Here is a 14,529-nt window from a genome sequence, read left to right as displayed (position 1 = left end):
ACATAAGACTTAATGCTTGAATCACGGCTTAAAGATCTTTTTGATCTCTGGGAAACACGTAGATGGGCTTTTTTGTGGCCCGCAGCTTCAAGTAGTGGCTCACCGGGAGTTGTCGCTGAAAAAAAAAAGAGGTTGATGTTTCTTTCCTGTTTCGTTAGATTGCAAATTATTATTCCGGCAGTGGTGGACAAATCTCGTTGAGTCTCTTTGTGTTGTTCTTCCTCGTCTTTTGCCAGCGGACAAGAGAGTGCTGATGTGGCTTTTGTGTGAGCTATGAAGATGTTTTCGGTACGGGAAACTTGTGTGTAGCATACATAATAAGGATTTCAATTAACGTCAGCATTCATCTAAATTATACACGCTCTCAGAGACACCTTTTCGGGTGGAAAATGTCAAGTCAAATTGTACATGGTTCATGTATTAAATTAATCACGGTAGATCCTCTGCAGACGCGCTTTGGAGATGATTTAATGAGATCCTTCGGGTAGGTCACTTACATTCTACATCATATTCGTCTATTAATATGACATTAAAGCGCATCATCCAGAATCACGTCTCAAAAGCTTAATCCACATACATCTGCTTTTTTTCTCATCCAGAATTCATTCTTTCTTTAGATCATACAAAACTTCTTTCTCTATAATATCAGCCTCACACCCTCCGCAGCATAAACTTCCCATTAGCGCTCAAAGGAAGATGGGATGCGAAATTATAGCGATAGAAAGAAAATTTACATAAAATCGTTGATGGTGAAAAGAAGCTTATGTTTCAAATATATCAAACATCAAAGTTCAACCGCAAATTAATGACTTTGATATGGAAACTTTAAGTATATAGCCATACTCCAAAATGTAATTCAACCAACCCCAAATGCTTTTAGAACCAACATCCCACTTTATACCAAAAGCCTTCAATATCTTTTGAGCGAGTGAGAGGATGTCATTTGGCTCTGAAACGAAGGCAATTTCATTGCTTCAATTCAACAAAAAGAAATGATAGAATTTGTTGACACGGCCAAATGTTGCTATATACTACGTTCTATTTATATTTTGATAACGCAAATGGATACATTGATGAAAAAGAAAAGACATTCTATGAATTGTGTAATAAAATAGAAAAGAAATAAATATATGCAAAAAAAGCAAGAACTCATTTGCAAAAATAATATTTTTTAAATCATATACTAAAGCCATGTAACTCCGATGATTTATAATAATGGTTTTACTGAGTCCGGTGAAATTTACTTTTTTACCTTAAGTTCTGAAGTCTCAAATATTCCTTTTTCCACCCCGTTTCTCCCTATTTTCTCCATAGCTGCAGAATTTCTCCCACCAAAACCCCGCTCTTCACTTTTCTCTCAAGTCAAGTAAGAAAAACTCCAATATTTAAGTGGAAATTTCGAGTAAGAAGCCCATTTATTGAAGACAATAAGAAAACTTTAATTTACGTTAAAAGGCCCATATAATTGATATCTATTTTCTTAAATACCGGTTTTTCACATTGAACAATTAAAGAGGGTACTTAAGGTTTCTCCACGGTGTCCCAGTGATGTCTTCTACTCCTTCAGAGTCGTGGGGCGCTCTAATTTCCTTGACCAACGGAGTACAAGGTGGAAAGACTCCTGAAGCTATCCCTGATGGGCCGAACCTCATTTGAAAAGATTCCCGGTAATCATCCGGAAGAGTTGAGTCTCGAAACGACAGGCTCCCGGTGCTTTATCCACAGAAATCAGCCAGTGTAGACTATCCCAGTGTCTCAGTGGTAGCTCCAATTCTGTGCCAATAGCCACGCAAGATCAGCGCAACTTGGTTCTCACCAATAGCCACGTTTTCCACACGTGGGAGCGGTACAATCTCCCAGAATCCGTTGCCCTGAGAAGCCCCGAAGTCCGATGGTGCCGAAAAGCCTCACAGAGTTGTTGATTCGTTGGGAAAAGATGCTTCCACTTCCGCCGGGAATTGCCTCACCACTTCACTTTACCGCCCTGCCTCTTACTCCACTCACTTCTATTTTCTCTTCCTGGGGGAGAAACTCACTTCAGAAAACTCCTCTCCACTCTAATTCCTGACCCAAACTGATCCCACCACCCAATTATGCAAATTTTATACCGCTTGGGCGGTGAGACGAAAAACACACACACACATAAACAACACAACACAAAATTGAACGAAGATCCGGACAATTCTCCGCCAACTTCGCACTGTTTCCAACGCTCTCGATATTGAATTTAAAACTCAACGGAAAACGCATGTTATAGATTGCAAAACTCGGATGCCGCGACCGATTTAACTCCGATAAATCCACTTAAAATATAATTTATATTTTTATTTCCATAATTAATCACTGCAGTAACATAATATAACTATTCTACTTTAAGAAAAACCAAAAATTGTATTTTTTTTATCGGTTCAATAAGTGTGTGAAATAAACTCGTATCAGCTGGGTTGTGTACTAAAAATTTCATTCCCGAGAAAATTTTGCTGTTGGCGTCGCTATCGTAACGTTCTTGCGCATATATTAATATTATCGTAATTTTATTAATTTTCTTCAATATTATTGCTAAAATTCTTTTTCTATCATGATTCTAAACGAAACAAAGAATAATTCTATTGATTTGGAATGGGGAAAAATATTTCATCAGTCCAAAAACAAGTGTTAAAGTCGCACTCTATAAAAAGGATTGGAATTACCTCTCTTTAGTATAGTCTTAACGAAGTGGTGAAATTCATATTAATCTTAAGTATACCGCAATATTTCCAAAACTTAACGTCCTCTGATTAGTCTCAGTCTTCGTCAAAGTAATTCTCACAACACCCTGATTCCTTTCACCCTAAATATTTGTGAATGCCTATTGAGGACTTACGAAATGCTCGTAAATCGTAGAATCCAGAAACAAGTTTGTAAAAGTTTGTACTTGAAAAACTTTACGAACAAATGACAAAATCTTATGAACATTTTTCTGTATGATCGTATAATTTTCGTATAATAATGTTTGTGGAAAAATACAAACGTTTACGAACTTGTTTGTAATTATACGATTTACGAGCATTTCGTAAGGCTAAAAAAGGAATTCGCAAACATTTACGAACAATTTTATGAATTCTTTTCTTCTGTGGAGGAAAAATAGTCGAGACAGGAACTAATAAAAAGAAAAGTCGATAATTCAGAAGCAGTTGAGAAAAATTAAAAAAGACATGTTGATTTTTCATTGAAATAGCAATATAATTAGAGATTTAAGATTAAAATTTGTCTATGGGTAGATTTGATCCTTTCGGATGAGCTTTAATTCCCGTTCGAAGTTCGAAATCAGTCACCTAGGCAACGATACTGGAAATAAAAGTTATCACAAAATTACTATAAAAGTTTAAATTATTTAAAGCTCGCCATATTTACAATTTCGATGCCTCTTTATAAAAATTATACTAATCTCAAAGCAGGAAATAGACGGAGACACTGAACCTTTCTTGATTTTCACAATTTTATTCTCTACGACGTTTCGAGGATGGATGTCCTCTTCATCAGGTATCGAATATGGCAGGGAAAATCACGTACAGGTGGGAGTTGTTACACTGCACTTGAACTTTGATCACAAATTGATCTGTGATGTTCACCATTCGACTGACCGACACAGAATTCTGTGTCATTCTGTGTCGGTCAGTCGAATGGTGAACATCACAGATCAATTTGTGATCAAAGTTCAAGTGCAGTGTAACAACTCCCACCTGTACGTGATTTTCCCTGCCATATTCGATACCTGATGAAGAGGACATCCATCCTCGAAACGTCGTAGAGAATAAAATTGTGAAAATCAAGAAAGGTTCAGTGTCTCCGTCTATTTCCTGCTACATTCTGTCGAACCGAAATTCTTCTGAAACTAATCTCAAAGTATTTTTTTCTGGAAACTGATTTGGACGTGGATAAATTTCGCATAATTGTAGAGGGTGTTCTGCTCTATATTTGGTCAATAAACCATTTTATCGTTTACTTTACTTTACGTTACTGATAATTGTGTTTAATAAGATAATCGGATTTGTTGATAAATTTACTTGGATTTTCCAGTATTTATGTCTCCAAAGTGTATTCCCGAATCGAATGCTTACGAATTTTAAGTTTGTTAATTAAAAGAATCTCACTTAAGACAAGGTGGTTTAGATTCACCTTCAACTTGTGATTATAAAATTCACTAGAAAAGTCTATTTAAATGCTTTCAACAATCTGTTTATTTTCCCTGAACTTTGAGTAATTACAAATTGATTAAAATTAAATAAGCCTTCAAAAAAACAACAAACTTGGGCATTTAATATGTTCTGCTGTAAGTTTATTTTGCTGAAAATTAGATAAACACGACTATTCTACAGCTCTTCAAATATAATCATTTTTACTTTAAATATGACGATTTCATTTAATGATATGAGTGAGTCTAAATTAACGGCAAAATTAACTAAATTTTCTAACAACTCAATACATACAATTTCGCAAATTAATTAATAATAATATAATATAGTTGCACAGTGACCATAAAATATCCAATAAGTGGGGTCATAATTAAATAATTGAGATGGATTTTGTTCAATACGACAAACCATGCAATTTTCACTCCTCCATTGACAATTTACCACTGAGATGCATTGATGTGGTGTGGTTCAAAGCAATTTTATGTACAAGGATGTTAAAATGTAATATGCCGAATATATCCTAAAATATGATTGCAATTGTTTAATCAATTTCTGTCGTTCAACATCTCATTTCTTCTATCAATTTATAAAACACATTTAGATACATTCGATCGCATGATATATTTAGGCGCATGATGTATTACGGAGGCCGCATAGACTTCATCCTGAGAATAAATTTGCATTTATAAATAAGCAATGAATTGCTTAGGGCATCAGACATTGGCAAAGAACCAGACATTACTTCCGCAAATTTCTTCCTAAGAATACTCACCCATTTAGTGGAGTATTTTAGGGAAACATAAATTTGAAAATAATTTGGTTTTGACAGTTTGTTTTATGATGGAATTAATTGTGACATAATATTGGTAATTTGACAGAAAATATTTCTTTTTGTTTGTAATAAACAGCAATATGGACATTATTTTGCAAGAAGAAATTTGGCTACATGTCAAATTGAAATTTATTGTTGCAGAGAGAGTAACGTACATTTACTCGTATAGTTTTTCAATAAGGAAGGATAGGAAGCTTTACGGGTCATAACTTTTTTTTTAATGACATTTTCCCTAATGGTCTCTACATAATAGAGAAATTTATGTCCATATTGATGCAAATTCCTTATGGCCTCTACATACGAGTAGAAATTTCTTTAAAAAATGGCTTTTTAAAGAAAATCTCCCGTGTCCTTGTAGATAGAAACGTCAGAATTTTTTTTAAAAAAATGCCATTTTTGACGAAAATTGCTTCTAGTGTGTAAACACCATTACGCTTGCCAAAAAAAATTTCTTCAATATGGACATAAATTTCTTCATAAATTCTGTGTAAAGGCGATAAGTAAATAAGAAATAGAGTGAAAAGCACACCTATCTACCTACACTTTAAGAACTTGCCATTTTCAGTACCATTTATGATTATGAAATTTTAACATCTCGCTCTTTATAGGACAGAGGTAGACTACGGGAATAACGTCATACTATCTTTTTTATATTAAATAAATTTTAACATTTTGTCAAAACTGTGAATAGGGGTTCTCTTTGGAAGAGGTGTTCCTTCGACCCTGTATTCGAATTAATAATTCAATTGAGTAAGCAATCTGGGAATGCAGCGGAATCGACTCCAAACACCTTCCTGGCAAAGGATTAAGAGACCTCCTAATAGGCTGATTTTGAAGTTCTGAAGCGTCTGAACCTGAGATGGGAAGTGTCTCGAGTTCCAATCTTTTTTAAGTCATCATGATTTTCTGGCGTTAAATGTGTTCTTCAAATTACATCCAGTGTAGCACACTGCATGTAATTCCACGGAACATGGGAGTAACAATCATATCCCTGCACAGGAGTATATAATAATGCATGTCTAAAAATCCCAACTGCAGGAAAACCCAGTTCCTCTGTGATACTGTCAGCCGTCAGCAATTATTATTATCTAAGTTACAAATTTGAGTGTTTCTTAATACATGGGATGCTTTTTGGAATACTTTTCATACGTGCTTTAATGAATCTCATGGTAATATATTTTATTGGAGAATTTGTGATACAATTGGTAAAAGCGTAGGCTTTTAGGCGCGACAGATCCTTGGCTTTGGCTTGATGTAAGTTAGAGTTCCAATTTTACCCGGTGTAAGGAACTGAACACTGACTGAGAGAAATCCGAAAAAGTTTAAATAACATTCCGCAAATGTTTATTTTACCGTGCAGTATTGATCCGAAATCGGTGTAAATATTATATTTTTTAGGTGTATTAGGGGTCAAAGTTACCCTTTTTCATGTTAATTTTACCCTTAAAAAGGTGTAAAATTAACATTAAAAAATGTTGATATATTTTTACACCTAAAAAGTGTTAAAGTTATGAGGAAAAAAAGTTACTCGCATCCCCGTTTTTTCTCAGTGAGTGATTTTTTAAGTAATCCTCATAGTAAAATAGCTAAAAATTAAGTATATCGGCTTAGGGCAGAATCACATTGACAGTAAAATGCTCACCGTATTTCGTTAATGTACGCATTTTCATTGCAATTCTTACGTAAATTCTTGATTACCGTATTACCTTACCACATACTCGGTGGCACTAGGTGAAAATAATATAAGAAAATTGAAGAAATAAAAAATTGAAAATGCGACAAACGGTGAGCAAAAAAAATGTACGAATCATTTCTCTAACAGTTTTTTTGCTCACCGTTTATCGAATTTTCGTTTTATTTCCTCAATTTTCTTATATTAATTTCACCTAATGTCACCGAGTATGAGATAAGGTAATACGGTAATGGAAAATTTGCATAAGAATTGCAATGAAAATGCGTAAATTAACGAAATACAGTGAGGCTACGACGAGAATTTTATTGTCAATGTGATTCTGCCCTTATATTTATAAGGACTCTAGAATCAGGTGTGGCGGAAGCGAAGTAAATTTTGGGAAGGGCCGGAACTTCTGTGGAATACCACCGATCTCCGCAACGATCAGTTACCCTTTGACTGGTCTCACAGAGGCAACCCACCTGTGGGAATCAGTTTCCACAGTAGCACAGCTACTCGATACAGAAAGGATAGAGAAGGATATGGAGATATATGAGCCTTATCTACTCGTAAATGGGAAGAGGAAATAATGGAAAGTTTTTTTTGGATGGTATCGCTACATACGGAACTCGGAACAAACATCCGCATTACGGAGAGCTGATCCTGGGCGATCTAGAATCCTCTCGTTCAGGAATAACCTTCCCGATTTGAGAGCTCTCTCCGGTTAAGGTTTTGCTTTAACGATTCGAAGGTGTATCAGAGAGACCTAAAACCCGTTGGATGTTCGAACGTTTAAACCGATGTTATTGATATTATTGACGATTGAACTGTCAAGAATATCGAAATTCGAAATGGTAGAACAATCAGCACTAAAGCGACGAGTAAGTGAACTTGCACTTTAGGCTTCCGATAGATTTTCGAATAGGTTTGGCTAGGCTTTGGAGTACCTTTGGCTCTTCGAAAGGTTATTACTGAACGGAGCCAACACGGACTTTTAGCAGATTATCCAGATTATCCCACTACGGGATACAATAATGCAAATATGATTATCTTGAAATACTTACTAATACGAATAATAACTTTATCAGCTGGTCCGATATCTCATAATCCCTGATGAGGACCTTGGGTCAAACCTATTTATGAAACATAGGGAAAAATACAACGGACAAAACTTTCGTCATCTGCAGTTACGAAGACTTCTCGTATTTCAAAATATCTTAAATGTGAAGGACTTTGATCAATTTCTGGGAGATGCGTCTCCTGAAAACACGAAGAAACCGTCTGCATTCATTGATTCAATTGAAGCATTTTACACAAATCGATACATCTTTCTCAGGAATTCAAGAATCTTACAAATTCATTACTGGTTTTAGTCCATTTGCTAGTTCATTGTTTATTTTTTAGCATATCTAGTCGACTAATGTCAGAATTTGTTACAATTTCTTTACTGTATGCCATGTATAGATGGATTGGTCGAACAGTGGTGATGTTCTCACTATAGTGCTATTTGATTAAATTAATAGAGTCATGCGCCAAATGAGAGAGATGAGACGTATGGAAAATTTGTAGCAGATGCTCCAGGGATCGGGAGGAGTGACAAGAGAATAAAAAGACACAAAGAATTAAGAAAAAAAGGGAAACGATGGATAAATTTGTAATTCAAATCGTATCTCTGGGATTAAAGGTGATTTTCATATGCATAAATTCCCCATAAGTTGTGGGATGGGATTTAGCTGAAAGTACTGATAAATTACATGTTGTCTACATTTGATAGCGCTGATGGGTAATTAATTGAGGCATCCTCTGTGATTTAATGGCTCAGCCTCAGTTTCCAGAGGGATTTAGAATTTTCATGCAATTGTGTTTTATGTGATCTATTTTAACAAATCGCTGTTTTTCAAAAATCTATGTATACACAGCATCAAATTGCATTCAAGTTAATAAATCCGTTACACTTGATATTTTACTAGTGAGAAAAATTGGAAAATGCCCCAGTCAAATGCACATTTTCAGTATTCAACCTTTTGCTATAGGAAATTGATTTGGAATCGTTTCATGAGTTGGAAAACGGAAAATGTGAATTTAACATGCTTCGTCATTCTTCATGAGATGGCACAGATTGATTGTAGTAGAGTGATTCAACATTTTACACGTACAATCTATATCCAGGTGAAAATCTTGGTGGTGAAATAAATCTAAAGGAAAAAAAATCACGTTTTTACTTTGCTATGAAAACTACTAACCAATGAACTGAGAAATTTAGTAGAGAACTAAGGAATTTCAGTTGCCAAAATTCACTGGCAAATTATGCTAAACATCCACTAGAGTTTCCTGTTTCACTCTGCACACAGAATTGTTAATGTACTAACGTTATTTCAAGTCATTGGGCAATCTACATGCATAATTTGAATAATTAGACTATTTAATCCTATATAGTTAGAAGTCAATTTCACAAAATTGCTCTGATACGATAAGCCAATACATCACTCAAATTATGAGCATAAAAGTAATTTATTTAGATTTTTGAAATTAATATTAGTTTCCAGAAATTCTATATAGGGTAAAGTGGTACAAGTTGGACAGTGGTACAATTTGGACAATGGTACAATTTGAACAGGGCTTTTTGGCTTGATAAATTTAATACTTCATTTTTATTTGTATATTTTTAATTCTTTAGTTTTATAATTTGGTTCCTTGTGATTAAAAACAAATTTTGTACTGTATTTAGCCATGTCCAACTTGTACCGGCAAATTGTCCAACTTGTAACACTAATTCCAAATTATATCACTTTACAAAGGCAGAAAGAAAACAAATTTTTCTTTTTTACTTCGCTTAAATAAAGTGCTATTTTGCAGCACTTATTTAAACGATGATATTTCGAAATGCACAATTTAGTGTTTTAAAATTTGTCTTATTAGTGGTTCACTTTTCTGATAAAATATCCTTTGTTACTATTTCTGTAAAGCATATCTCGGTAAAAACGATAAGTCGAAATAATTTTTTCTTATTAAAAAATAACTTAGAGCTTTCGGAAAAACAATATCAATATTAGAAAAATAAATTTAAAAAAAAAACTGATGAAATAATTTAATATGCTTGATGATGAAATTTTAAGAAAATATGGAACTTTATCTATTACTGAACTCTTCCTACCTAGCATGATCGTTAAAAGAAACCAAAACGCTGGACAATCTAACGTCTCTGCAAATGAAAACAGATTTTGAATATTTTCGAACACAAAGCTATTCACATTGTAGAGCGTATGGCCTATTCGACAGTTGCCAACCCAGTCGACGGCCAAACCCACCAATTCTAATCATCCATTCCTATGACATACCCAACATACCATCCCTAGGCGGGTGCTGTAGATTGTTACATGGTGCTCTTGTTGCTTATGGCGACTAACATCAGTACTTCAGTGAGTGAGCATCAGTCGCCGTGGACAGTTCACTCCCAGGAAGTTGAAAGATGGGTGGCACCTTCAGTTCCCCATATTCTATCTAAGATTGTAATTTTATATAAGTGACCCCATTAGGGCTTACAAAATTAGATTTTATACGTCGAAAAGTTAGAAGACAAATAACCCGAGATAAAACTTAACCGATTCCTTCCCAGCTGGGGCTTTAAAATTCGAAGATCTGTTTCGAAAACGAAAAAAACCGAACCAAAACCTATTAACATTTTATACATCACTTACCTTACATCCAAGGCACTATTGAAGAATCAAACTCCAGCTATGAATACCCTAGAAGCAAAACAGCTGCCCTTTAGAACAAAGTATTAGACAAGTCTTTTAGTGCACTTTTAAAAGACTTAAAGTGAGAATTTTCTGTTGAAATTCGTATAAAAGCTTTTAAGATCCTTAAGAGTGCGCCACTTTACTTATAGTAATCTCAGTGATAGAACCAAGAGCATTATAAGCAAATAAAAAGTTTTTTGGTTCTATAATGCCTTACTTAGGGAATTCTATATGACTATATTAAGAAAAAATTGCTTCTTGTGCAGGAAGAATAAAGGGATCTTTTTCGAAATGAAAATTTCGTATCAAATCCTGCATTAAATGGCTCTTACGGCGTTATCATACTTGCACATTAAAATTTTAATGTGATTCACATTAATTGTCGCTTGTGAGCGTCCAAATATGTTATTTGTGTCTTTGAGTCACTTAATATTTGGGGTTTTTCTACTTATTGATAAAGAAGTGGACTTGGCCTGGAAAAATATGTTTAAATTTACCTAAAGCATAAATATTTTTCACATTAAAAAATTAAAGAGAAAATCGCATTAATTTTTCGCATTAATACTATAAATCAATCTATATCAAATTTTGCGGGCCAAGTCTACCTTTTTATCAACAAATAGATCAAATTTTGAATATAAAATGATTCAAACACACAATTTACACATTTGAACTCTCACCAGCGACAATTAATGTGAATCATATTAAAATTTTAATATGCAAGTGTGATAAAACAGTTAAAGTGTGTTATACGTTATATCTTGTTATTGTAGTTTTTCGTGTGAGTCCTAATTTCTTGTTACAAAAAAAAATATTTATTATCCCTGTCTCATAATGTTATTTTACATAAATGTAGTATGAGAAGTAATCAAGAAGTAAATTTTATACTTGCATTGCAACCCCCTTATCATCATACAAAGTTATAGAGATTTTTTACCATACGAAGTAAAGGACTTTAAGCGAAACGCTTCATCCTAATATTAATATCCATGATTTTTCTTAAAATGTAGCACAATTTTATCTGATCCAAGAGACACAAGAAAGACACAACAATATAGTCATGAATTCTGCAAAGTCATCAACCTTTCGCCCCTTATGATGTAGTCCTCGGGTGGTTTTTTTTTCTTGTCTGTGTGGCATCTGTGGGATTAAAAGATACCTTTAATAAGTTAAAAGACGACGGAGACATGAAAAATTCTAGCAATTTTACCATCGTCCCAAGACCCCCAAAGACCCAATTTGATGAGTAGGGATCCCTTGAGGAGTTTCAGTGGTGGTGCAAACAAACCATAAAATATTTGTGAAATTCCCCATGAGATGTAGAATGAAATATATGGCGATTAATTTCTGGGGGGGGCTTTTGAATTTCTTACAGTTTTGGACTGCTTGGTCAGCGAATGGGGTTCCTGGAGTGAATGTGATGCTACGTGTGGCACGGGTATGATGTCCCGCAACCGAACTGTGGTGCGGCCGGCACAGAATGGTGGCAAACACTGCCCATCGTTGGTGCAGAAGCGTGGATGCCAAGGATTCAAGTGTCAACACCATCAGGACCGAAGAGTAATGCGAGGTGATTTGCCATGATTCTTCCCACGTCTTGCACTAATTGAGCAAATTATTCATCTTGGGCTGTGCTATGTTGTCTTGTGAATTACAGAGATGGCCCTCCTCCTACCAGCATCTTTGTCCAAGAGCCGCCATGAGAACGACACCAGTGACATACGACGGAACCTGAGACTTCGCTATCGGGACTCATTCAAACACAACCGCGGAAATGAGTGAGTATATTTCATGTATTTCTTCTACTTACCATTAATTAACACCAAACAATTTCACTCCCCAACCCTATTGTGTGAATGAGTTCCTTTCAAAGCCTCTCCCCCATCAGCCTCTCTGGATAAAACTTTTATTTGCCAGAAGTGCCATGAAAGCAAACAACACTTTTGTCAATTTAATTAATTGAGCCATTTTTCATGTAATGCCGGTTTTGATTTATGAATGTGTACGCTCAGCGTCTTACTGTCTCCGCCGGGATGCCCCTTACAATTTAGGCGCTCAATTTTATCCCAACACATTATAGGAAATGGATGGGAGCATAGTCATTATTATTCTGTGTTTACACAATTGTGTGATATTTTCTTAATTTATAAATTAGTTAAGCAGAAACGGGCCATAATTACTTTAAAAATAATTTGAATTGATTTTTCTCTTCTTTGTGTCAACTTTGGCAGTGTTCAGTGTACCATAAATCTACGTACAATTGCTCTTGATCCATAGAATTACCAAAAAGTTGTTAACACAGTTTTAGAAATATCAAAATAATAAATGTTGTGCTGTTTTTCTGCTCTTTTTTTGTTCTGGACCCATGATCTTTCCTTGCGGGGTAACAGTAACGTTATTGAAAAGGCTTTTAATGTAGATTAGAATCCCATACTTATACTTGTTCATACGGGTTCTTACGAGTTACAGTAGACTCTCTCAAATTCAGGCAATTGGGACCGAAATTTCACTCGAATTAGAGAAAAATTCGTGCATCAAACTGTTTGAAATAAAACGACTTTTTGTTCATCTGTATACTCATTATTAAGTTTCGGTGGCAGCCAAAATCCCGAAAGCCAAAATCCCGAAAGCCAAAATCCCGAAAGCCAAAATCCCGAAAGCCAAAATCCCGAAAGCCAAAATCCCGAGAGCCAAAATCCCGAATTTTAAAAATCGTGAAAAGGATTAATCTATATGGAGGAAAATGTATAGAATAATTTCCCAAGACACAGAAGATTTCCCTTTGCCTCCAACAAGCGCGGGTGCAGTCGCGGAAGTAGCTGTGACACTTTTAAGAATTCGGGATTTTGGCCTTTTCGGGATTTTGGCGTTCGGGATTTTGGCTTTCGGGATTTTGGCTTTCGGGATTTTCACCGGGTCCCGACGAGAGACGAAAAGTCTCTTAAAAGCGCTACCCCATAAACCTATTACAAAAATTATCGTAAGCAAAATATAATTTCTGCGTTATTATTAGAAACGATGACGGAAAAACATATTCACAATTCTGCTTACAGTAAGTTCATAAACTTGCTAAATGAATAATTATGGAATGGGATATTTATTTGATCCTATCGATCTTAAAGGGTTCCATTCCTTAAAGTCCTCCATTTAGGGGTAATTTCATATGGGGAAGTTTCTGATAAGATGAAATCATGTGGAATACCGGTTAATTTACTACCATAGATGCGAAGATTTTGCATTACGAATGTGACTTTGCAACCGTGCTTTTTGTAAGATTTTCTTTAGTTCTAGAACTTGAGGATAATGGTAGTTTCATATGGTCTAAAGACCCTCTCTCTGTGTTAGAATTAAAGAAAAGTTTACAAAAAGCAGTGATGTAAAGTCACCCTCATCTACGGTACATTAAAAATCTCTAAAACTTTAAAATATAACGATTTAATTCAAAGAGAATTCGAAACCAAAATTTTACCACTATTTGGTTTCTTGGATTTCTAAGTAAATGATGTTTGAAACACTTAAACTCACTTAATAATTGAAAGATTGTTAGATTGCTTTAGTATTGTTTTCTTTCATTTATCAGGTTAATAATATTTTTACATTTTAAAATAGAGAATTATCAAAATGCTAAAAAAATTACTAATTTTCATAAAACGTATTTGAAAATTGTTATTTCAATTATTTCAATAATTTGTGTCACTCTTCTGTTAAAAGACCTTTGAACTTTGAGAATTATGGCAATTAATTTTATTGAATGTATTGTCAATACTGTACATCAGATTAAAAGTCAAAGTTGATATTCATTACTTCTCCAACCGCCCTCAACATTGTTTTTTCTTTGACATCTGTTGAGGTGCTTCATCTTGACATAACGACTTACCAAAGTATCAGAATCAATATATTTCTAATATCTTCGTTAATGCTACAAATTGTGTAATGGAATACCTTAATTTTCTCTGAATTTTAGTACTTAATTCCCATCTAATTCTCACAGATCATTTACCAAGAATGTATAGTCTTTAGAGTCTGTTCAGTATCCAATTTTATGTAGTGAGTATTGAAGTATCGGTTTCATTGAATTGAAAGTGAATGAACAGCAAAAATTAATTTTTA

The 14,529-nt window shown here is 34.6% G+C and overlaps 1 protein-coding gene across 1 annotated transcript in view; it reads left to right on the top strand.

Moving 5' to 3' along the window:
* LOC129800010 (somatomedin-B and thrombospondin type-1 domain-containing protein) overlaps positions 1–14,529 on the top strand; it is a 51,156-nt gene that overhangs the window by 31,879 nt on the left and 4,748 nt on the right. The window contains exons 3-4 of the mRNA XM_055844357.1: positions 11,795–11,989; positions 12,077–12,197. Coding sequence (XP_055700332.1) covers positions 11,795–11,989; positions 12,077–12,197 — 316 coding nt within the window. The remainder of the gene's footprint in view (positions 1–11,794; positions 11,990–12,076; positions 12,198–14,529) is intronic.

This window comes from Phlebotomus papatasi, chromosome 1 (assembly GCF_024763615.1).
Source record: "Phlebotomus papatasi isolate M1 chromosome 1, Ppap_2.1, whole genome shotgun sequence".
Taxonomy (NCBI): Eukaryota; Metazoa; Arthropoda; class Insecta; order Diptera; family Psychodidae; genus Phlebotomus; species Phlebotomus papatasi.
The sequence above is the reverse complement of the archived record's forward strand: the minus strand, read 5'-3'. Positions and strand labels throughout refer to the sequence as shown.